This window comes from Pantherophis guttatus, chromosome 7 (assembly GCF_059756535.1).
Source record: "Pantherophis guttatus breed Tessera chromosome 7, ASM5975653v1, whole genome shotgun sequence".
NCBI lineage: Eukaryota > Metazoa > Chordata > Lepidosauria > Squamata > Colubridae > Pantherophis > Pantherophis guttatus.
In genome coordinates this window covers 85,620,992-85,645,829 of record NC_142069.1, presented here as the reverse complement: position 1 = coordinate 85,645,829, position 24,838 = coordinate 85,620,992, and the positions used below count along the sequence as shown (strand labels likewise).

At 41.8% G+C, this 24,838-nt stretch overlaps 1 protein-coding gene across 3 annotated transcripts in view; it reads left to right on the top strand.

Moving 5' to 3' along the window:
- Positions 1-24,838, top strand: part of RELN (reelin) — a 382,634-nt gene that overhangs the window by 192,242 nt on the left and 165,554 nt on the right. For 2 of the 3 annotated variants that reach the window (XM_060692666.2, XM_060692665.2), the window contains exons 10-12: positions 1,877-2,117; positions 8,855-9,000; positions 20,507-20,658. In XM_060692666.2, the coding sequence (XP_060548649.2) occupies positions 1,877-2,117; positions 8,855-9,000; positions 20,507-20,658 (539 nt within the window). Of the gene's footprint in view, positions 1-1,876; positions 2,118-8,854; positions 9,001-11,847; positions 11,896-20,506; positions 20,659-24,838 lie in introns of all 3 variants that reach the window. The other variant, XM_060692664.2, reaches the window with a different exon arrangement.

Genomic DNA, 24,838 nt, shown 5'->3' with positions numbered 1-24,838 from the left:
TTCTCAGAATTGGGGTCCTGCTGAATTCTACCCCGTCCATATCCACCTGGTGGCATTACTTGATTTCTACCTAGGGTGGAAATCAGCAGATGGATATATCTGACCCAACGTCCATGAATTATTTCACTTGGTGGCTTCATTTGGCTGTTAAAAAGAGCAGAGAACCCTCAGGAACCTCGTAAAGCCAGGGTATTGGCTTCAATATATCCTATCAGGTGTGAGAAATCAGGAACCAGAGTTGTTAAAATGAGAAGTTTATTCCTGGCTACCTCTAAACAAGAATCTGAACTACTAACGGTCAAGGCAAATTGGCGGTAGATAAGAGTCAGCGGAATTCAAGGAGGGCTAGAATTGGATCTCTTGTGAGAACGAAGGAATTCAAGACTGATGACGCACTTGACTCCTCCCTCGGGCTCAGCCTGGTCATCTCCTACATCTCTCCCCACAACACCTTCTGGAACCAGACCTGAAGGAAGGAGAAAAGCCATTGTGACACCCTTGAAGCAATGGTTACTCGTATCAAAGGCTGCCGAAAGAGCCAAAAAGCTAAGATGGATGGATCACTCTCCACTCTGGTCTTGCTGTAAATCTTCTACTGATGCAACCAATGATGTCTTAGTTCTATATCCTAGTCTGAATCCTGATGGAAAGGGATCCAGATAATCTGTTTCCTGTAGAGCTTTTGGCAAACCAAAGACCTCCTCAACAACTTTCCTGAAAAAGGGAAGGTTGCACGCTGAGTCTCATGATGGCTTCTTGGGAAACCAACAACCTACTTCAAGAGCAAGACTGCCCTGTTACTATGATCCAACCACACATCACAATTTGGGCAGCCTGAACCAATTAGAAAGGACATGGATCTAATATGCATTTACACTAACCCAGGGGTGAAATGCTAAGTCATGAAAAAAAGTGACCTGTGATCGTTTTTCACACTTACACCGTTGTAGCATTCCCATGAAATTTGGACACTTGGCAACTGGCATGAACTTATGTTGTGTCCCCGGGGCCACGCGATCCCCTTTTGCGACCTTCTGACAAGCAAAGTCAATAGAGAAGCCAGATTCACTGAACAACGGTGTTACTAACTTAACAACTTCAGTGATTCACTTAACAACTGTGGCCAGAAAGGTCGTAAAATGGGGCAAAACTCACTTAACAACTGTCTCTCTTAACAACATAAATTTTTTTGGTCAAAACTTGAGGACTCCCTCTATAAAATTCTTGGTCTTTACAAATTACTTTTAGGACACCGTTTCAGCCAAATGCAATTGTCAGGGTTCCGACGGATGCCCTAATTAATTCATGAGCCTCGAGCCAAATTTCAAAAGAAATCCAGTTATTTATTAGGAGCAACATGTCAGCACATACCCAAGTGGAGTCAGCTCTGCCTCACATAATTTACGTCCCTACTATGACCCTGTTTCCCCCCCTCCTCCCAGGGTGTGTCATAAATCACATTCTCCAATGAAGCACTTTTGCGGGCTATAGAGAACACGCCTATTTGGCTGGCTCTGGTAACCTAGGCTTCGGCCTTGAGAAGGTATGTGTGGAATGTGCTTCTGGTTGCTGCCGTGTTGCTCCGTCAGTTTTTTCCCCCCTCCTACCTATGGCAACTCGAGAGCAGGCCAGAAGTGCTTTATATTTTTCATGATGGCAATTTCATTTTAATTTCAACGAATACTGCAACATTAACTCGTTGCCTAGAATCGAACTGTTTGATTGGGTAGATAAGATTTTCTTGAGTATCAAGTTATGAACTTTGTTTACTTGCCCTGGCAACGTGAGCAATATAATAATAATAATAATAATAATAATAATAATAATAATAATAATAATAATAATAATATTCATTTTGCCTACTTGTGTCATACAGAGCTCCTTCTAACGTCAGCACCATCATCCACATTCTGTATCTCCCCGAAGAAGCCAAAGGAGAAAATATTCAATTTCAGTGGAAACAGGAATATGTACATGTGGGTGACGTGTACGAATCCTGCTGGGCGTTGGACAATATCTTGATCATCAACGCAGCTCACAGACAAATCGTTTTAGAAGACAATCTCGATCCTGTGGATACGGGAAACTGGCTGTTTTTCCCCGGAGCCACGATTAAGGTTTGCTTAATTTTGATTTCTAATTTGCAATTAGTTGACTCCATGAAGTATTTGAACTTCTCTCCTGAGCAATAAACGCTGCTTGAGATGAAACCCCAAAAGAGGAAAGAGAATTTTTACCACCCATCACTCACACAACGTAGCTTTGTATGTTGCGTAGGGGGTTATCAAATGAAAGTTTAATCTCTAGAATACTCAAGGCCAGCTGTGTAGCCAAGCAGTACAGATAGTCCTTGACTTACAACTTGGACTTACAACTAAACCTTGGAGAGGGTCTAAGCCTTTATGCATTTTTAGTCTTGCAGTCTGACTCATGAACAATATACTTAGTCATTTCACGGTTTCTTTTCCACCTTGCAAGATTCGTTTTTTTCTCGCCATGTACATGTATACATCCGAACTAGACTGTTGTTGTTTCTCTGTGTCATATATATATATATATGGGGGTATATGCATAATTTTGTATTTATTTATTTTGTCACGTTTGTGTAGTGTATATTTGAGGTGGTGACACTTTGACAGCTGTATGCAATGAAATTTTATTTTAATTTAGGCCGATTAGTGTACATTCAAAGTGAAAATAAGGTTATTCTATCTATCTATCTATCTACCTACCTACCTATCTATTATCTGTCTGTCTGTCTGTCTGTCTATCTATCTATCTATCTATCTATCTATCTATCTATCTATCATCTATCTGTCTATTATCTCTCTCTCTACCTACCTACCTACCTATCCTTCCATCCATCATATCTATCTATCTATCTATCTATCTATCTATCTATCTATCTATCTATCTATCATCTATCTGTCTGTTATCTCTCTCTCTACCTACCTACCTACCTACATATCCATCCATCCATCATATCTATCTATCTATCTACCTACCTACCTATCTTTCTATTATCTATCCATCCATCCATCCATCTACTATCTATCTATCTATCTATCTATCTATCTATCTATCTATCTATCTTCTATCTCTCTATTATCTATCTATCACCTGTAAAATGATAGAGATGTGTCTCCTTTGAAGTATACATGATTGTGTATTTCTAAAAAAAACATATACATAGGGCTTTATAAAGATTCCTTACTGACACTGATCATATTTTTGGCAAGTTGGAGAACATAGGTGTGTCCTACAATACAACCAATATGGGATTTCCCCCCCTCCGTAATTGTTTTTTATCGTGTGGTGTCTGAATAGTACTTCAGTAACCAATATGCTTTTGAAATGTTCCTAAATTGCTGATAAATTGCAATCTGGAAATGCCATTTTGCCGGTCGTGCCTATTCCTATAATTACGATGGCTCAATTCTTTCCTAATATCTTTTGCTTTATGGTGCCTTCCCCCCTCCACCCCCACTCACATTGTTCTATGGAGCAATCTCTCTTAATGGAATATACATGTATAATCGGCCACCCTTTACGCTGTTCAGTTGATCTACTCTTGTTCCACTGTTGCGTGCATCTCCGATTAAGGCTTACATCAAAAGTGGGTGAATTAGAGATTAAATATGGACTGAAGTTCCCATAAAACGCTTGTCGATATTCCCTTTCAAAACCAACAGAGTGTAAAATATCTATCTGTCAGGACAATGCATTAGTTGATTAACCTTTCATCTCTCTCTCTCTCTGTCTCTCTCTGCATAGAATTTTAGAAGGTAAATTAAATTTGTCAAACTAATCCCCATCTGGCATTTATTCCCATTACGCTTCATGCCGCATGGAGCTAGGCATGTGTTTTTGAAAAATAGAAACCATACAGTCTAGTATTATTATATAATGTAATATATATTATACTAGCTGGACACCCGTGCTTCGCTACAAAACTATGTGATCGGGCGTGATAAATTGACACTTAAAGCCTGAAACTTAATGTAGAATGTGTAACTCCATAGCATCGGAACATGTTAATATATGGCCTCTCCCACCGCGCCCCTCCCCTCCCAGGAGTCCCCACACGGTCTATTTTGGATGCAGGTAAGGGGAGGGCACGCATGGAGGCTTGGGGAGGGTGAAAAGCGGGCCTACCAGAAGTTTGGGAAGGCCATTTCTGGCCTCCAGAGGGCCTCTGGAGCCTGGGGAGGACTATTTTCACCTTCCCGGAGTTCAAGGAAAGCCTCCGGAGCTTGGGGAGGGCAAAAACACCCCCCTCCCATGGTGCAGGAGGTCGACTAGGCCATGCCCACCTTGGCCACGCCCACCCAGCAAATGGGCAGATAACCCAATGCTAAAATTTTTGAAGCCCACCCTTGGTTAGGATTATCCTTCCATTCCCCACCATCCAGTCAGAGCTGAAGAAGCTTCTTGGATGAGAAGCGAAACGTCTTCAAAGAAAAACCAGAAAGTCCAGTTGCCTCTTGAAAAAAAAACACCTTTGGGATAAAAACAGGTAGTCCTCAACTTGCAACCATTCATTTAGTGTCTGTTCAAAGTCATGACACTGAAAAATTGCTTCGCGATTGCTCATGAATTTATTATATTCAGCTCCTGGTGACTAAATGGATATCTTTGTATTTGTTTTTTTTGGGTTTTTTTTGACAATTAGTTTGCTAATGTGATTGATCTTCTGGGATTTCCCAATAATCCCCTGTTCAAGTACTAATTGGATCTGATCCTGCTTAACTGTTCAAGATCAGCCGATGTTAACTAGTTGTTAGCTATAACAACTTCTCGTCTATATATCACATCAAAAGTAATTAAACCTTCCAGTTTTACTTAATAAAGAGCAGCTTTAATCCTAGTTATATGTGCCTTTTAATTATGAAAAAGCCTGAATTATTCCCTCTGTATTTCAACCTTATAACCCATTAATTTTTTTTTTAAAAAAAACAGCCATTACTGTTAAATGCATAACTGTAAATGCATTAAGGTGTATCAAAGTTACAACTTTCCATTAATCTGCAATCAGTTTTATAGTGCAATATTATAATTATAATTCAAGAATTATTCCTTGCTTTCCATAAGGGTAACTTTCAAATAGATGGATTTCGAATTGCACTCTTAAAATAAAAAGAAAAAAAATATATAATTTTTTTTCCTGGCAGCGCATAATATCGAATTCATGTTTGTGTACACAATATCTTTTTTTTTAATTAATTTCTTTCCGTCTTCAATTTTTCTTTCCTCGTATTTAATCAATTTGCATGCCATAGGTTTTAATTAAAAACCACTCTGTGAAGGATCAGAAGTGGTACTAAAAACAATCATTTAATATGTGACAGTGATTACAAAATGGAGTGCAATTGAAGTGTGCCACTTGGTTTGTTGCAAATAACAGTCTAACTTGCATTTTGAAAAGGCACTTTAGTTCTGTAGTCGATGCAACCAGTCTGGCTGGGATTTTTTTTTTTTTTTAATTGCTTTTCCAGCTGGATGGGTGAATGACAACTTCTTAATGGAGAAAATCGATGACTGTCCATTAAAGTAGCGGTACAAGAGAAGTGGGCAGGTTTCTTTCCATTTAACACCAACCTGTTGCAAACTGGTACTGACCACACACAGGACAAGCTCATCCCAAAATAACCAGAGTAACTAAAATAACATCTTCGTGAAGCTCTGATTTGTTTGAGAGAAATTTCGTGTCCATTAAGCTTCTAACCAATCTTTCAGATAAATTTTGATTGGATTTAAGTATTGGTATAGGGAACACCACTATTCCCGAGTTGGAATTGAGAATTCAGAAAGATGAGAGCTATCATAAAACCTTCGAATCAAGTAAACGAAGGGATTTAGTCCAGATGCATCCAGTGGAAGCATCTTGAAGCTGCAAACTAGAAGTTATGAAAGGCTATATTTAATAAATAAAAAAGGATGCATTGCTTTATAGTTATGCTTATTAAAGAAATTTCAAATTTGGGGTGAAATTAATGGATGATGGATGAGGAGGAGGAGAAGAAGAAGAACAGAAGGAGAAGAAGGAGAAGGAGAAGGAGAAGGTGGAGGAGAAGAAGGAGAAGGAGAACAGGAGGAGGAAGAGGAGAAAGGGAGGAAGAGGAGATGGAAAAGAAATCATTTTCATTGATTCAATTAAATTCACAAAGGTTTTAGTTGTGCATTCTATTACGTTTGGAAGACTAAAACGTTTGTTTGTAATAATAGCTGCTGCCTCATTGCTCATCAGCATTTCATTTTTGGATTTATGCACATGCCTTCTTTGATGCTACAGTATGTTTTCAAATAAGTTTCAATTTGCTCTCTATAGACTCAGCTTTTAGGCATCAGGTGATTATTAAAAATAGAATTGCTGGAGGCCTTTGATTGAGAGTTGTTGCCATTTATTTTTATTGCTTGGGCTTAGCTGTTTAATTCCATATCATCACCTGACATGTTGCAAAGCTATTATGAGGTTTCTTGATGCTCCTTATTAAAAAAAGGACATTTGAAAAAAGGTTAACTAAATCATAGGACCATGCTTTGATATCCAAGCAAACTTTGTATCTTAAATCTGTTGCGAAATTAAATTCAGCATGGAAGCTATCTCTGGTTTGCAGTTTGAGGAACGCATTTGCGTCCCATCCAAGGATTTGGTTTCTCATTACAAAAACATCTTAATATTTCAGCTTTATAAGTTCTCTAAAATCAGATTAGACTTTTAATCATATGGACAGAATTGACTGTAATTTTATGATCTATACGGCTGTTTCTGATACATAGATTCTGTTACGAGTCCCATGGCACAAAGTTGTTTTTTTTTAAAACAATGTAATGCACATTTATGATGGGGACACGGTGGCTCAGCAGCTAAGACGCTGAGCTTGTGGATCAAAAGGTCGGCAGTTCAGCAGTTCGAATCCCTAGTGCCGCATAACGGGGTGAGCTCCCGTGACTTGTCCCAGCTTAGGCCAACCTAGCAGTTCGAAAGCACGTAAAAAATGCAAGTAGAAAAATAGGGACCACCTTTGGTGGGAAGGGAACAGCGTTCTGTGCGCCTTTGGCGTTGAGTCATGCTGGCCACATGTCCACGGAGACGTCTTCGGACAGCGCTGGCTCTTCGGCTCTGAAACGGAGATGAGCACTGCCCCCTAGAGTCAGGAACTACTAGCACGCATGTGCGAGAGGAACCTTTACCTTTAATGGACTCTTAGAGTTTTTAAAACGATATACTTCATTTATGATCCATTAATGAAATATTGAAAAAAAGTAATTTCCAAGATACATATATAAATCCCCCTGTCCTACTACTTTCTAATTCTTTTTTCCTTTTTTTCTCTCTCTCTTTTTTTTTAATAAAAATGTATTTCTAAAAATCTTTGAAAGAGTCACCTCCTTATGAAAGTTAATATCACGATACAGTAATTTATAGTTAAAAGTATGGTGTCCACAGCTAAAATACTAACATTTTCATCATTTTCATTATTATTATTTTTGGAGCTACTGCAATAAAAATTTAAAATCCTCAATAAATAAATCAGGATCTGATGTTTCAGGGATCAGTGCCAACGAAAAATAAGCAGCTGACATTTGGGATTAAAGATACAATATAGTTATACAGTGACATCTATCCTGTGTGTGTGTTTGTGAGTGTGATTAAAAAACCAAGGTGGCAATGTAATTTAAGTTTTGTCTTTTTTTAAAATGTGCATCAAATGCCCTGGGTGTATAACTACCGTATTTTTCAGAATATAAGACGCACTTTTTTCCCTCCTAAAAGGGGGTGAAAATTTTGTTGCATATTATACACCAAATGTATCCCCGCCCACCCACTGGCCCCCACCCTTTGGCCTCTGCTTCCCAGCAGTTTACCTCCTTACAGCAAGCAGCAAGAAGAAACAGCTCATTTCAGTTTCAGCACAGCCTAATTAGCACAAGTTGATTGGATCTGCCTCCCGACTCTCAGCTGTTTTGCTCTCAGCTGTTTTGCTGCAGCCTCTGCTGCTTGCTGCAAGGAGGTAAATTGCTAGGAGAAGTTTTTTTTTCTTGTGCTAATCAAGCTATGCTGAAAACGAAAATGAAAGTAAAACAGGCTGTTTGCTGATTGCTGCAATGAGGCAAAATTGCTGGGAGGCTGAGGCAGATTTCTTTTTCTTGTTTTCCTCACCAAACAAGGTAGGTGCATCTTATAGTCCGGAGCGTCTTATACTCTGAAAAATACGGTAATTGTGTTTGACAAATGTAGGGTTGCCATGATGAATAGTAACCAAAAGAGGATGGACTTTTGTAATGTCTGGTAGAGCTTTAAATTAAAATGATTGTGTTTGAAAAATGATTAATTACAGGTAGTCCTCGACTTACAACAGTTTATTTAGTGACCGTTCGAAGTTACAACGGCACTGAAAAATAGTGGACTTATGACCATTTTTCACACTTATGACCGTTGCCGCATCCCCATGGTCAGGTGGTCAAAATTCAGACACTTGGCAACTGACTCATATTTACAACGGTTTCAGTGTCCCGGGGTTACGTGATCCCCATTTGCGACCTTCTGACAAGGAAAGTCAATGAGGAAACCAGATTCACTTAACAACCATGTTATTAACTTAACAACTCCAGTGATTCACTTAACAATCGTGGCAAAAAAGGTCGTAAAAGGGGCAAAATTCACTGAATGAACGTTTCACTTAGCAGCAGAAATGTTGGGATGAACATTGGGCAGAAGTCAATCTCAATCTCTTTTTTTGAGTTTAGCTTCTCTTACGAGCCATTTATCAAATAATATGACTTTTCCCCCCTGCAAAGCTCACGTACTAAATTGACTTAATAGATTCTTCTGGCATGTGTTCCTCTGCAGCATAGCTGTCAGTCAGATGGAAATGCAATTTACTTCCACGGAACTGAAGGCAGTGAGTTAAATTTTGCCACGACACGCGACGTGGACCTCTCCACTGAAGACGCTCAGGAGCAATGGGCCGAAGAATTTGAGAGCCAGCCAAAAGGGTGAGTTGTAAACTCTTGGGATGTTGAGTTGGTGTATTTTCAAGCCAAACACTTTGCTGGTTTGTAGCAACATGCAATGTTAATAAAATCATGGATTTCTCCAAATTTTGAGGACAAACTAGTTGACAAGGGGCGGTTGTTTCCAAAGGACAAGTTTTTAAAACTACCCACTTTTCAGTGACAAAAATTATTGTTGGCATCGTGGTAGAACATAAAAGGGACATGGTGGCTCAGTGGCTAAGACGCTGAGCTTGTCGATCGAAAGGTCGGCAGTTCAGCGGTTCGAATCCCTAGTGCCGCCTAACAGGGTGAGCTCCCGTTACTTGTCCCAGCTTCTGCCAACCTAGCAGTTCCAAAACACGTAAAAAACGCAAGTAGAAAAATAGGGACCCCCTTTGGTAGGAAGGTAACAGCGTTCCGTGCGCCTTTGGCGTTGAGTCATGCCGGTCACATGACCACAGAGACGTCTTTGGACAGCGCTGGCTCTTCGGCTTTGAAACAGAGATGAGCACCGTCCCCTACAGTCGGGAACGACTAGCACATATGTGAGAGGGGAACCTTTACCTTTATGGTAGAACATGGAGATAAAATCTGAAGGAATCTCCTGTGGAAAATCCCAGAGATAGATAGATAGATAGATAGATAGATAGATAGATAGATAATCTTGTTTCCCCAAAATTAAGACCCAACCGGAAAATAAGCCCTAGCATGATTCTTCAGGTTGCTCGTAATATAATCCCTACCCCAAAAATAAGCCCTAATTAAAATAGTCAACCAGACGGAGGCATATAAATTTGGGGCCCCTATTGTGCTATAATGCCCAAATCACTGAAATTAATATACGAATGCTTATCACAACTGTTATTTACACTATATTAATATTGATGGTATTGGCACTCCAAATATATAATACATATCACGAACCATTAGTTCAACATTTGTTCCAGGGCAGAAATCTCATTTCAATGCCAGCGTGCTGGGTAAGTGGTTTTTATAGTGCATTCAGTTTCCTCTGGAGAGATGAGACATGATTCATGTTTCTCAATGAAGCAAATAACCAATACAAGTAGGACAGTGGAAGTACATACTGGCTGTTGATATCACCTGTCCTCTGGTTTCGGATGAGGTTGAAAGTAAGAAATTCCCGTGCCTGTGTTTTAGCCTATTTTGAATTCTCGGTTTGGGATTTAATTTTTTTTTTACTAGTTGCACGGATGCTTCATATTTTTTCAATTAAGGCTCAAGGTAAGCCACAAGGAGCAAGTCTCTAGGAAAGCGTTCTTGAGCATCTTTTAATTCAGTCACTTGTTTTCTTTCAAACAGCCTCTGCCCCCGCATCTTCTAAAATTTGAACTATAACCATCGTTACAGACAATAAGGCTTTCCCAACATTTACTTCAGCAACTGTCAGCATCTGTAGGCAATTTAATATTCCCCATATGAGAGCTTATGTACCTGAGACAAATTCCTTGTGTGTCCAATCACACTTGACCAATAAAGAATTCTCTTCTCTCCTCTTCTCTTTGCTTCTCTTCTCTTCTCTTCTCTTCTCTTCTCTTCTCTTCTCTCCTCTTCTCTTTGCTTCTCTTCTCTTCTCTTCTCTTTGCTTCTTTTCGCTTCTCTTCTCTTCTCTTCTCTCCTCTCCTCTTCTTTTCTCTTCTCTTTGCTTCTCTTCTCTTCTCTCCTCTTCTCTTCTCTTTGCTTTTCGCTTCTCTTCTCTTCTCTCCTCTTCTCTTTGCTTCTCTTCTCTCCTCTTCTCTTCTCTCCTCTTCTCTTTGCTTCTCTTCTCTTCTCTTCTCTTCTCTTCTCTTCTCTTCTCTTCTCTTTGCTTCTTTTCGCTTCTCTTCTCTTCTCTTCTCTCCTCTCCTCTTCTTTTCTCTTCTCTTTGCTTCTCTTCTCTTCTCTCCTCTTCTCTTCTCTTTGCTTTTCGCTTCTCTTCTCTTCTCTTCTCTCCTCTTCTCTTTGCTTCTCTTCTCTTCTCTTCTCTTCTCTTCTCTTTGCTTCTTTTCGCTTCTCTTCTCTTCTCTTCTCTCCTCTCCTCTTCTTTTCTCTTCTCTTTGCTTCTCTTCTCTTCTCTCCTCTTCTCTTCTCTTTGCTTTTCGCTTCTCTTCTCTTCTCTCTTCTCTTCTCTTCTCTTTGCTTCTTTTCGCTTCTCTTCTCTTCTCTTCGCTTTGCTTCTCTTCGCTACTCTACTCTACTCTACTTTATTTTTCTTCCTCGTTCTATTCTACTTTACTATACTCTATTCTTCTTCCTCATTCCATTCCATTCCATTCCATTCCATTCTATTCTTTCTTTTTCTATTGTATTCTATTCTATTGTATTCTATTCTATCCTATCCTATCCTATCCTATCCTATCCTATTCTATCCTATCCTATCCTATCCTACCCAACCCTACCCTACCCTACCCTACTCTATTTTTCTTCCTTATTCTATTCTATTCTATTCTATTCTATTCTATTCTATTCTATTCTATTCTATTCTATTCTATTCTATTCTTATTCTTTCTTTTTCTATTCTATTCTATTCTTATTCTTATTTTTTCTTTTCCTATTCTATTCTGTTCTATCCTACCCTACCCTACTCTACTCTATTCTACTCTACTTTACTCTACTCTACTCTACCATATGATTCTGATCATCCCTCATCATTCTCTATGCTGACTAAGGCTGATGGAAGATTCTATCTCAACTATTTAAAATGTTCCAGATAGTCTTCCTTGGTTAGTATAAAGTAACATAAATTCTTGATCCTTGATTCATTCAACATTTGTAACTCCCAACAATCGTTCGCAGTCGTTATGTTGAATCCTTTAATTCTTTGATCGCATACTCTTTTTCCCACAGGATCCCTGCCTCATTGAGTACCCAGGATGGACGATGTTCAGAGAATGGGTAGCTATTCGGAGTTTCTTCCTATCCTTTCTTTCTTTCTCTCTCTCTCTCTCTCTCTCTCTCTCTCTCTCTCTCTCTCTCTCTCTCTCTCTCTCTCTCTCTCTGATACTCCCCAGCCTTATATTTATCACTATGTGGCAGAGATCCTGTGGCTTAAGAACTGGATGTGGTCATCTATCATCCCAATTGCACCAGAAAAACCAACATAGGCTAATTGTCTTCAAGTTTCGATCTTAGCCAGACAAAGTTTAGTTCAGCCATTTTTTCCCTTTGCTACAGAAGATTGCTGGTTTCCCCGTTGGCGTGTCCTGCATGGTAGAATGAATCATCCAGGAACTCTAATTTCTGAATCTGTCTTTGGACCTATTTATTTGCTTCTCCAGGCTCTGACCTTATCTTATTCCCTGTCACTTTTCATTATCTGATCTATCTTTGGCCTGCAAAGGGTCTGCTTATGTCTTTACTGTGGAGAAGACATACTGTATGTATCATCTTAATGCCTCCTCTCCTCTCTCCTTGGATAACTTACACTCATTTATTTAGTTCTCTTAGACTCCTGTTGCCGTTTCCCCCCCCCCCCCAGTTGGGGACAAATTGCATTCTTTTGTGTATCATTCCCTCCTAAGAGAGTTCTCCATTTCTTGGTTATTGCAACTTCATTCTCTATCTCACTTTAAAACAACTTCCAAGTTGTTGTTTTTTATTAATGCTTGAGAATATAGCAAAAGTTAATAAGTTTTGGTATGTGGGAACATCTTTAACAAGCCATATCTATTAACCTTGGTCAGTGGTGGGATGCAACCGGTTTAACAATCCGGTTTGGTGAGCGCGTGCTTTCGGCATACACCTAGCATGATTGCACCAGAGGTGGGTTTCAGCAGGTTCTGACCAGTTCTGGAGAACCGGTAGCGGAAATTTTGAGTAGTTCGGAGAACCGGTAAATACCACCTCTGACTGGCCCCGCCCCCATCTATTCTCTTCCTCCTGAGTCCCAGATGATTGGGAGGAAATGGGGATTTTGCAATATCCTTCCCCTGGAGTGGGGAGGGAATGGAGATTTTACAGTATCCTTCCCTTGCCACGCCCACCAAGCCACGCCCATAGAACTGGTAGAAACTGGATTGCGCGCAGCATTCAAAATATAGCAATTTGAAGCTCAGCTGCTTACCTTCTAAGGCAGCCCCGGTAAGTAGAACAGCGGAGGCGTGAAAATCAGCTGTGCCCTGCAAATCAGCTGAGCCAGGAAGAAGGAAATAAAGGACAGGATAGGGTGGGGGCAGGTGGGCAGAGCCAGCTGATCGTCGGAGCTACCAGTTCGCTTGAACTGGTCCGAACCGGCTGAATACTACCTCTGACTTTGATGGGATAACCCGCATGGACAAATAGATAACCAAATCTGAACAATCATAACAAGGTGACACCTTAATGGAAGTTAAGACATACCATTGAAGATGTCAACCGTTCATTTTGCTTTCAGACGTTGTGGGTGGTTCATCACTGGAGGTTTTTAAGAAGAGACTAGACAGTCACTTATCCGAAATGGCATAGGTCAGTGATGGCTAACCTTTTTGCCGTCGCATGCCAAAAGCGGGGGAGCGCGGTGGGGGTCACAGACACGTGTTTAGTAAAGTAAACGTAAAGTTTATTTATTTATTTTATTTATTTATTTTTTAAATTTTTATACCGCCCCCTCTCCCGAAGGACTCGGGGTGGTGAACAGCCAAGATTAAGAAACATCCAATACAAACATTAAAATGCATTTAAAACAAAATTAAATCCAATGGCTTTCCCCAATTTAAAACCCCTTACCCATAAAATTCACCAATAAAAATTCTAAGCCAAATTCTAAGTTCAATGCCCCCCTGCCACGCCACGCCATGCCATGCCACGCCACGCATGCGCATGTGATCCCCCTGCGCTCCCCTTCGCTTTTGTCATGTGACGGCAAAAAGGTTACTGATGGGCCCTGAAGCCTGGGGAGGGTTTTTCACCCTCCCCAGGCTCCAGAAGCTTTCTTGGAACCTGGAAAGAGTTCCAAGGCCCTCCGGAGGCCGGAAACGAACCGTTTCCCAACTTCTCTTGGGCCCGGAAGGACCGTTTTTTGCCCTCCCCAGGTTCCAGAGACTTTCTTGGAGCCTGGAGAGAGTGAAAACGGCCTCCCCACCACCGAGGCCCTCCAGAGACCGAAAATGCCCATTTTCTGACTTCTGGTAGGCCCAGAAAGCCCAAAAATCAGCTGGCTGGTGCACACATGTGCACTGGAGCTGAGCTAGGGCAACACTCGCGTGCCCACAGATATGGCTCCACACCCACCTGTGGCACATGGGTATAGGTTCTGCTTGAGCGGGAGGCTGGACTAGAAGACCTCCAAGGTCCCTTCCAGCTCTATTCTATTCTAACTATCTAAATCCAATTAGATGGATATAAAGTTTAGCCATTCCGTGTGAGTCTTTATTGATGTTGATTAACGTAGCAGAACGTGAAAATGAATTGCTAACCCTGCTACTGCCCAAAATGTATTTGATGCAAACCTCAACTGAGTTATATCTCTGCGAGGATTTTGAAGAAGAATGGACATGTCATGTGCCAACAATGTATTTACATTTTGTTCTGTTTTCATATTAAGGCGTTGAATGTTCTTGTCTCGCTTAATATGCCGCCTCTGCTCTTGTATAATGAGATCAAACAAGATGGGAGAAAGGGAGCAGCGTTATTTATTCAGAAAAAAAAAAATCCATCTCCTCCAACCCTTTGACACTACTTACCACTTTTTATGGTGATAGAAATGAATTTATGACCAAATTTAATTTTCCAACCTGTCCTATCCAAATGTTTTTTGAAAACTGCACAATAAAACAAATGGCATTTTGGTACATTTGACATCGCTCAGTATGGTTAATAAAATCAGCAGAGGTGCTTGGAGGTTATAGTTAAAAAAAAAAAGTCAGGATAAAGGCCACAATGGTGTAGTCCAGGTTTTGCCTGTTTTCTACAGATTCTATCATCTATCTATCTATCTATCTATCTATCTATCTATCTATCTATCTATCTATCTATCCATCCATCTATCATCTAGCTATCATCTATCTATTTCTAGCTATCTTCTAGCTATCTATCATCTAGCTAGCTAGCTAGCTAGCTAGCTATCTTTCTATCTTCTATCATCTATCTATCTGTCTGTCTGTCTGTCTGTCTTTTATCTATCACATAACTATCACATATCTATCTACCTACCTAGCTACCTACCTACTTACCTATCATCTATCTATCTTCTATCTATCTATCATCTATCTTCTATCTATCATCTATCTATCTTCTATCTATCTTCTATCTATCTATCTATCTATCTATCTATCTATCTATCATCTAGCTATCATCTATCTATTTCTAGCTATCTTCTAGCTATCTATCATCTATCTATCTGTCTGTCTGTCTGTCTGTCTTTTATCTATCACATAACTATCACATATCTATCTACCTACCTAGCTACCTACCTACTTACCTATCATCTATCTATCTTCTATCTATCTATCATCTATCTTCTATCTATCATCTATCTATCTTCTATCTATCTTCTATCTATCTATCTATCTATCTATCTATCTATCTATCTATCATCTAGCTATCATCTATCTATTTCTAGCTATCTTCTAGCTATCTATCATCTAGCTAGCTAGCTAGCTAGCTAGCTATCTTTCTATCTTCTATCATCTATCTATCTGTCTGTCTGTCTGTCTGTCTTTTATCTATCACATAACTATCACATATCTATCTACCTACCTAGCTACCTACCTACTTACCTATCATCTATCTATCTTCTATCTATCTATCATCTATCTTCTATCTATCATCTATCTATCTTCTATCTATCTTCTATCTATCTATCTATCTATCTATCTATCTATCTATCTATCTATCATCCATCCATCCATCCATCCATCCATCCATCCATCCATCCATCCTCTAATCACCATCTCTTTTGGAGTGATTAAAGTTCAGAACATCAAAAAGAACCTTACAATTTAGTGGATGTAGACATCCGAGATCAAATTTACACAGTCTTTGTATCTGGCTGCCAATCCATTCCCTAGGATTTACGGATCGGTGGGGGGAGGGGGGGAGGAATCAGAAATAAATTTATAAATATATAAATTAGAAATAATTGTGTCCATATCTGATTTTTTTTTTTTCAGTCTGATCTGAAATCAGATCCTATGGTTCAGAGTTTTCATCCATTTAAACTTTTAGATGTAGTGCACCTAAGGTGCTTTCCTTCAAACCCATAGAGCTGAAGAAGAGTCTCAAAATTTATATCCAGGAATTGCGTTCTTGAGCTGAAACATTATACATTCAGTTTAGCCTACAGTGTCTCTGTCCCTCAAGAGCCTCAATTTTTAGAATGTCATTGCTGCTGTGTTATCTGGTCCAAATCAGTGGTGGGATTCAGCCGGTTCGGGCCAGTTTGAGTGAACCGGTAGTTAAATTGCTGGCTGACCCCTCCCCTTCCAGGAATCCACAGGCGCCCCATTTTGGCTCCCAGGTAAGTGCAGAGAGGCCTACTAGGCCCAAAACAGGGTACGGGGGGTGCAGCGCGCCACCCGTGGCCCGTTTTCACTCCCAGGAGGCTGCAGAGAGGCCTACTAGGCCCAAAACGAGGCACGGGGGCAGCTCATTCCCTCCCTGCGGCCCATTTTTGCTCCCAGGGGTGTGCAGGAGGCCAAGTGCTGCCTGTCACATCCCCTGGCCACGCCCACCATAGCCACGCCCACCCAGCTGGATATTAGGGCAGAGAACCGGTTGTTAAATTATTTGAATCCCACCACTGGTCCAAATTTACAGTCTCCCTGGGCTGCCTTTCTCCTTAACTATTACAAATTTACCATCACTCCACATCCGCAGGGAATCGTGAGCCTTTAAAATGTGGCATTATATGCCCAAACAGTCAACCTTTCTACTGGCTTTCGGTCCCAAAGACCAAAAAAAATAAAAATAAAATATTACACTGATACTTTCAGGAGTTGTCAGTGAACAAAGAATTTCCTGGACAAAACTTCTGAATTAATCTTTCCATTACGCACGCCATCCGCCTTTGAAGAATGATCTTTTTGACTTAATCGCTGACCTCCTGCAGTCTGGGTTCTGAACTGCCGTATTAGTAATGATGGAATTGTTCGGTGAAATCTCCAATTCATTTCATGCTGCAACAGCCAGACGGTTAAGAAAAATGCACAGCCGAACATGCTGTGTCAGTTCGCAGGAGGACTTCGTCCAGGCCAAGATGCAATTCTGCATCTGCTCTTGATGAATTCTTTGCAAAAGCCCATTTTAAGCATACGGTTCCTGAATCTAACTGTTGTGACCCCGACTCTCGAGCCTGTCCTAACAAAGGAAGAGGACTCAGAAGGTAATGGGGAGGAACTGACAAGGCCCCCCCTCTCCAGGACCCTCCTCTCTGGCAATGCCTCAGGTTCCATCCGAAGGCCAAGAGGAACAGCCTGGAATATGCCAGGAGGAAAGCATATCGGAACAACAACAGATAGGTAGCGAGGATGATGAATCCTGGCTTGATCCCAGGCAGCGTCGTAGGGAGAAGCGTACGCAACAACGAAAGAGGCGTGGGAGGGCCAGAGATTGAGCTGAGTCACTGAGCCACACCCCACAAGGAATAAAAGTGGGTGTGATTGCTCTTCAGGCTTTGTGACGGTCAAAATTAAAAACCTGAAAGTCACATCGCGTTACCTGAAATCTGGCTTGTGCATATTTGGATTGGACCTTGGCGAACTCTTGCTTCGTGGATTACTTTTTGCTACTGGACCGGACTGAGGATAAACTCTCTCTTGCTTACTGTGAGTGAAAACTGACTTGGCAGGCATTTCGCAGTTTACTGCCAAAACTCTTACCTGCAAGTCTGATTGCTTCATAAAATCTTGGCAGGCATGCCTGGTTGTGTGTTTGCCTGTGTGGGGAAGGGGGACAGAACACTAACTGCCAGACAAAAAGAATGGATGCTGATGATGGAGATCTTCTACTCCAATCCCCTGCTCAAGCACTAGATATTAAACCATTTCAGACAAATGGCTGTCCAGTCTCTTCTTGAAAGCCTCCAGTGATGGAGCATCTACAACTTCTGAAGGCAACTTCTGTTCCACTGATTTATTGTTCTCACTGTCAGGAAATTTCTCCTTAGTTTTAGGTGGCTTCTCTCCTTGATTAGTTTCCATCCATTGCTTCTTGTCCTGCCCTCAGGTGCTTTGGAGAATAGCTTGACTCCCTCTTCTTTGTGGCAGCCCCTCAAATATTGGAACATTGCTATTATGTCACCCCTAGTCCTTCTTTTCACTAGACTGGACATACTCAACTCCTGCAACTGCTCTTCATATCTTTTAATCCCCTAATATCTTGGGCGATCATCAAAGAGTGAGATACATGATTTAAAATAAATTCAACCCCAAGTTAAATTTATTTTAAATCATGTATCTCGCTGTCTGAATGGCCCTTCTATGCAATGCCTAACGGGGGTAAAATTGGCCAGATACTTTTTGCCAGAGCACTGGCAAAAAAAAAAAAAAAGGAAAAAGTGTATAATTGTGTAAGAAGTCAGATCAACAGGAAGAGGAAAATGTGGTTAAGCTAGGAATGAAGGAATGAAGTGATCAGATTCTAGGAATGTCATTTTTTCAGCCCCAAATCAATCATTGCTATAAAAAAAGGACCCATGATTGTTGAATTATGGAGGTGAGTCAAGACGTCTAAAGCAGTGGTGAAATCCAATTTTTTTTTTACTTCCGGTTCTGTGGGCATGGCTTGGTGGACGTGGCAGGGGAAGGATACTGCAAAATCTCCATTCCCACCCCACTCCATTCCCACCCACCCCCAGCCCCCTGAGGTCAAACACAACCCTGATGTGGCCCTCAACGAAATCGAGTTTGACACCCTTGCTGTATTGTTTTTAAATGTGTAAATGCTACTTAAGGCTTAGTCTTGCGAACTTTCAGATCCGCCCAAAGTTTTTGAGGGTTAGTTAGAAATTTACCGCTTATTGAGCGTGGCGATAAACATGGGGATCATTTCACCATTTTAAATTGCAGAGTGGCATCTCTAACGGTTAGAAGTGATGGGACATCTGTTCCAATTAAACAGTTCTAATTGCCAGTCAACATTAGGCTAAATGGATTTCCTGGGAGATATCCCAATAAAGCAGCCATCCTGATTTTCTAAGCTCATTTCGACACATTTCCTTTATGGAATCCATGCATACTAATAGAAACATTATAAATCCTGCCTTTAAGAACTTAATTTGGCCCGTTTTCACCCTATCTGCAAATCAGCTGCCTTTATAAGACGAAGAACGGTGCAGTCAATGAGCCTTTAAGGAAGTCTACAAGTATATGATTGGATGTCACAAGCAAAAACAGATATACAGATTAACAGAGTTAGAAGGGACCTTGGAGGTCTTCTAGTCCAACCCCCTGCCCAAGCAGGAGACCCTACACCATTTCTGACAGATGGCAGTCCAGTCTCTTCTTGAAAGCTTCCAGGGATGAAGCTCCCACAACTTCCAAAGGCAACTTCTGTTCCATGGGTTGATTGTTCTCACTGTCAGAAAATTTCTCCTTATTTCTAGGTTGAATCTCTCCTTGTTCAGTTTCCATCCATTATTCCTTGTCTGGCCTTCGGGTGCTTTGGAAAATAGCTTGACCTCCCTCCTCTCTGTGGCAGCCCCTCAAATATTGGAAGACTGCTCTCCTGTCTCCCCTGGTCTTTTCTTTTCACTAGACAAGACCTACCCAATTCCTGCAACCATTCTTCATATGTTTTAGCCTCCAAACATCTCTTAATCATCTTCGTTGCTCTTTTCTGCACCAGAATCTCTACATCTTTTTTTAATAATATGATGGCCAAAATTGGATGCAATATTCCAAGTGTAGTCTTACCAAGGCTTTATAAATACTTTATAGTATTGTAAGTATTTAAGTATTATACTAATGCTTTACAGATTCCATAACTGTTCACCATTCGCTATTTCTTCTATTGCCTTAATCACCAGTTTAACCTTCTTGTGGTAGTGGTGAAAACATCAGGGTTTTCTCCCTTGAATAGAGGAAAAATTCATTTGGTCGATAGTAAGGTAAAGGTAAAGGTTTCCCTCGCAAATATGTGCTAGTCGTTCCTGACTCTAGTGGGCAGTGCTCATCTCCGTTTCAAAGCCGAAGAGCCAGCGCTGTCTGAAGACGTCTCCGTGGTCATGTGGCCGGCATGACTAAACGCCAAAGGTGCACGGAACGCTGCTACCTTCCCACCAAAGGTGGTCCCTATTTTTCTACTTGCATTTTTTTACCTGCTTTCAAGCTGCTAGGTTGGCAGAAGCTGGGACAAGTCACGGGAGCTCACCCCATTACATGGCACTAGGGATTCGAACTGCTGAACTGCCAACCTTTCGATTGACAAGCTCAGCGTCTTAGCCACTGAGCCACCATGTCCCCTTGCTCGATAGTAGCCCTTCCTTAATATCCCGCCTCATGATTTTTAAGACTGTAAAGGTAAAAAAAACCCTAGTGTTTTTGAACTGAGTCCAGAAATGAACTGATCCTTACCTCTCGGATGTCTTTAGGTGGGATATATCTGGAGCAATCATCAGCAACGAATGTGGGACCTTGGAATCGGGTTCATCCGCCGTGTTCCTCAGAGAAGGCGAGAGAAAACTATGCACTCCATACATGGACATGACAGGTTATGGAAATCTGAGGTTTTATTTCAGCATGGGTGAGTACACGCCATTAATCTTTCTTCACTATTTCATATTTTCCTACAGTGGAGGAGAGTATGTTCAAATGAGTTGATCTCCCACTTGTTTCTGGAACCTAAAAGGGTAAAAGGTACAAATGTTTTCCCTGTCCGATCATTTCTGACTCTAGCACAGGGTCAAACTCACATCATCACGGCAGCATCACGTGACGTATCGGGACTTTTTCCCCCTTCACTAAACCGGGCGTGGGCATGGCCAGCGTTTGACGCATCCAGCCTGTGGGGCCGGGAGTTTGACAGCCCTGCTCTAGAGTAGGTAGTGCTCACCTCGGTGAGCCTCGGTGGTGCAGCAGACTAAAGTGCTGTTAAGTGCTAGCATTTAGCTGCCAGCTGCCTGGAATTAGCGCAAGTTCGAATCTCACCAGGCTCAAGGTTGACTCAGCCTTCCATCCTTTCGAGGTAGGTAAATTGAGGACCCATATTGTGGGGAAAATAAGCCAACTTTGTATAGAACAACACCGCTTAGGGGGAGGCCGAAAGCCCTAATAAGCAGGTATATACAAAAAAGTATGCAGGCTATTGCTATAATGCATTGTAAGCCGCCCTGAGTCTGCGGAGAAGGGCGGCATATAAATTGGACTAATAAATAAATAAATAAATAAATCTCCATTTCTTAGCTGAGGGAGCCAGCATTGCCCGAAGACCTTTCTGTGGTCATGTGACCAACATGACTATACTCCGAGACACCTGAAACAGTTATCTTTCCAGAGGTGGTATTCAGCCGGTTTGCACCGGTTCGCACGAACCGTTGGTGGAAATTTGGCCAAGGTCACCGAACTAGTAGTGATGGCCAGCTGGCCACGCTCCCGAACCGGTCCCCACAGTCACCGCTCGCTCGCCCCGCCCGCCATGTTCTTTGCACACATGCATCCCATTGCCTTGCAAGTCCAATGGGATGCGCATGCACGAAGAACATGGTGGCGATGGCAGCAGCTTTTTCCGCGACCTCTGGTACTTTTTGGAAGCCTGCGGCCAGCTGCCGCAGCCGCAAAGCAACTCTCAAAGAGGCTTCTCTGCCAGCTGTTTTCCAGCAGCGGCGGCTGGCTGGGGGCCACCAAAAACTCTGGTCAGCTTGCCTTCCAGACTCTGGACCAGCTGCCACAGAAGGTAAGCAGCCCGAACAAAGAGGCGGTGGTGGGGGAGGAAGTGGGGCTAGGGCCGGGGCTGTTAAAGGAAGAGAAATGGGGGTGACTGGCAAAGGGAGGGCGGGGGTAGATAGGTGGAAATTCCCAATAAATTCCTACCTTTTCCTGTGGGCGTTGCTAGGTGGGGGGGTCATGTGACTGAGTGAGCATGGGCGTGAGTCCACTCAGTCACGTGCCCCCCCACCTTTTTTCTCTGAAGACATTTCACTTCTCATCCAAGAAGCTTCTTCAGCTCTGCCTGGACGGTGGGGAAGGGAAGGATTGATACTCCTTGCAGACAGCTGGTCCTTTGCGTCCTTTTAGAGAGCTGTTGAGGCCACTTGGAGGTTTATCTGTGTCCTGAGGGTCACGTGAGTAGTGCAAATGGGTGTGGGAGTATAAACAGATTTCCCTAAAAATTGCAGACGACAAGAACCATTTGCACTTCAGTTTGAGATGGAGACAACACAGACTCATCCCCAACCACCTGCTCCTGCGTTCAACAGTGAAGGGACACAGGGCAGAAAAACAACCTGCAGCCAAGAAAGCTCCACAGCCATTAGTACCACTCAGGTGACCCTGAGGACACAGATTAAACCTCCAAGTGGCCTCAACAACTCTCTAAAAGGATGCAAATGACCAGCTCTCTGCAAGGAATATAATGTTCTAACCTAGGCTTCCTGAGACAGTAAAAAGCACATGATTAGTCCCAAAAAACCCTCTTTTTATTTCAATGGCTGTGAATTATGTTCATTCACAGCCCATAATGAATCGCAAATCGTTTGTAAAGAGTCCAACAGAAGTCTGCCACAGTCCTTCGGGATAAGGCTAATAAGCACCCACCTTTATCTCCCTTGACACGCTGCCAAAGACCTAATTGGCAACTAGCTTTGCAAGGCCACACGGAGCACAGAGACAAAAAAATGTAGCTTCAGAATTTAAACCGACCAGAACGAACAAAGTTGCTTCCTGCAAAGGCTCACATGCCTTTGCTCCTCCTTTGTCTTATGGGAGGGGCCAATCATCTCCAAGCCCTACTTCTGAGTCATCCCTTTTGTTTTAACTGTTCTTGCCTTTTTGCAGCTCTGCGCATGCATGCACTGGGAACAGGCTCCCCCTATTCCTCTGCCTCGCTGATGTCCGACTCTGGAGGCTTTGAAGACAGCACATAACTCCCAGATGGCTCTTTCTCTGCCTCCGATGCAGAGCCTGCATCTGAGCCTTCCCCAGTCTCCAGGACTGGCCCATGTTCCTCCCCAACCTCCTCACTGTCCGACTCTGCTGCCAGCTCCGCAGGCTGCTGGCGGACCATAATATATAAATCCTTCATGGTGGTGTTGCGCCAGCAGCCTGTGCAGCTGGCACTCGAGTCAGACAATGAGGAGGCTGGAGAAGATGTGGTGCCAGAGGCAGGGATTCAGCCAGGGCCTTCAGAACCTCCAGAAGCTCCCATAAATGAAGAGGAAGAAGAGGAGGAGCCTCTTCTCAATGCACGGGCGCGCAGAGTGGCCAAAAGGCAGGAGTGGCTCCTCAAGAGGAGGTCTTCTTGAGAGTAAGACTTGGGGCTAATTGGCCACTCCCTTAGCCTATTTAAGGAGGAATGCCGACTGAAGCAATTTGTAGGGAACAACTTCAGTTCACTCTCCTTCGTGTCTGGATTCTCTGCAAATTGCTTCTGGGCTTTCTGCCAACCTTAGTAAGATTGTGATTACTTTATCTTTGGTTTCTTGTAGGCTGTTAAGAAAGTTTACTAACAGCCTTTGTTTTGAAAAAGACTGAGTTATTTTAGTAAATTAAGTTTTGTACAAATTTTGTGTATGCTGTGTTCTTTGGGGTCCGTAACTGGGGCAGAACAAGAAGCTTCTTGGATGAGAAGCGAAACATCTTCAAAAGAAAAAAAACAAGTCCAGTTGCCTCCTGAAAAAGCACCTTTGGGACATGCCATTACTGACTTTTCATGAAACTTTTCATGATTGGAACTAAGGTTGAGACCAACAGGCAAATTTAAATTTCGCAATCCAATGCAGCCTGTTTTTCCTAACCTTCCTTCCTCACCTTCCCCTCCCCAAATATTATTCTGCAACGTCCGCAAATCGGGGTAAACTATACGGGGAAAACTCATCCTTTCAACACTACGTCCATTAATGCGAAATGGAAAGAACGAGAAAGGAAACAGAACGGATCTGTTTTCCCTCGTGAAACTGGTTTTTTTCTGTCAACAAGATACAAAAACACCGTTTTCTTACTGGAAAGGGGTTCTCTGATCTTCCGTCTCAATTGTCAAATCCCGTTCGTAACGTCTGATGGACCAAGAGTGCAGCAGGAAACGGAGTCTGTTTTGTATCCAGGAAGGCCACACCTGACGGAAAACAGGAAAGACACTTTTGTCAACCTTTTGAACTCCGAGAAAAAAGCTATTAGCTCAGCACAGCTTGGATGATCTCACTGAAAACACCAATTGTGTGAAAATGAGTTGGTGGAATATTCAAATGTTGCTTTAAAAAAAAAGAGAGAGAAAATAATAGATTTTAATTTGATGTTTAAAATGCAAGTGTTCAACTAGGATTAGTTTAGTTTCATTAGCATTATGCCGTGAAAAAATGCAAATATAAATCTCTATTATGTGGGGAGGGGGAAACTCCCGAGCATGCATTGAATGAGGTTATCAAGATGAATGGTGTTACATGTGGTGGGAATGCCCAAAGGTGCAAAAGTTTTGGAATTTATTAAAGAACTGGCTGGAAGAAATTTTGTCAACTAATATAGAAGTCAAACTGGAATTTTTCTTACTGGGAATAATAGAAAGAAAATATAAGAAAGGTACAAATTATTTATTACTGCATATACTCACAGCGGCACGAATAGCCTTCGCTCAAAAATGGAAAGAGAAAGATATTCCAACTGAAGAGGAAATATTACTGAAAATCTTTAACTGCGCAGAAATGGACAGACTCACTTTGGAACTCAAGGATAAAAGCGAAACTAAATACTACAAAATCTGGGAACAATTTTAT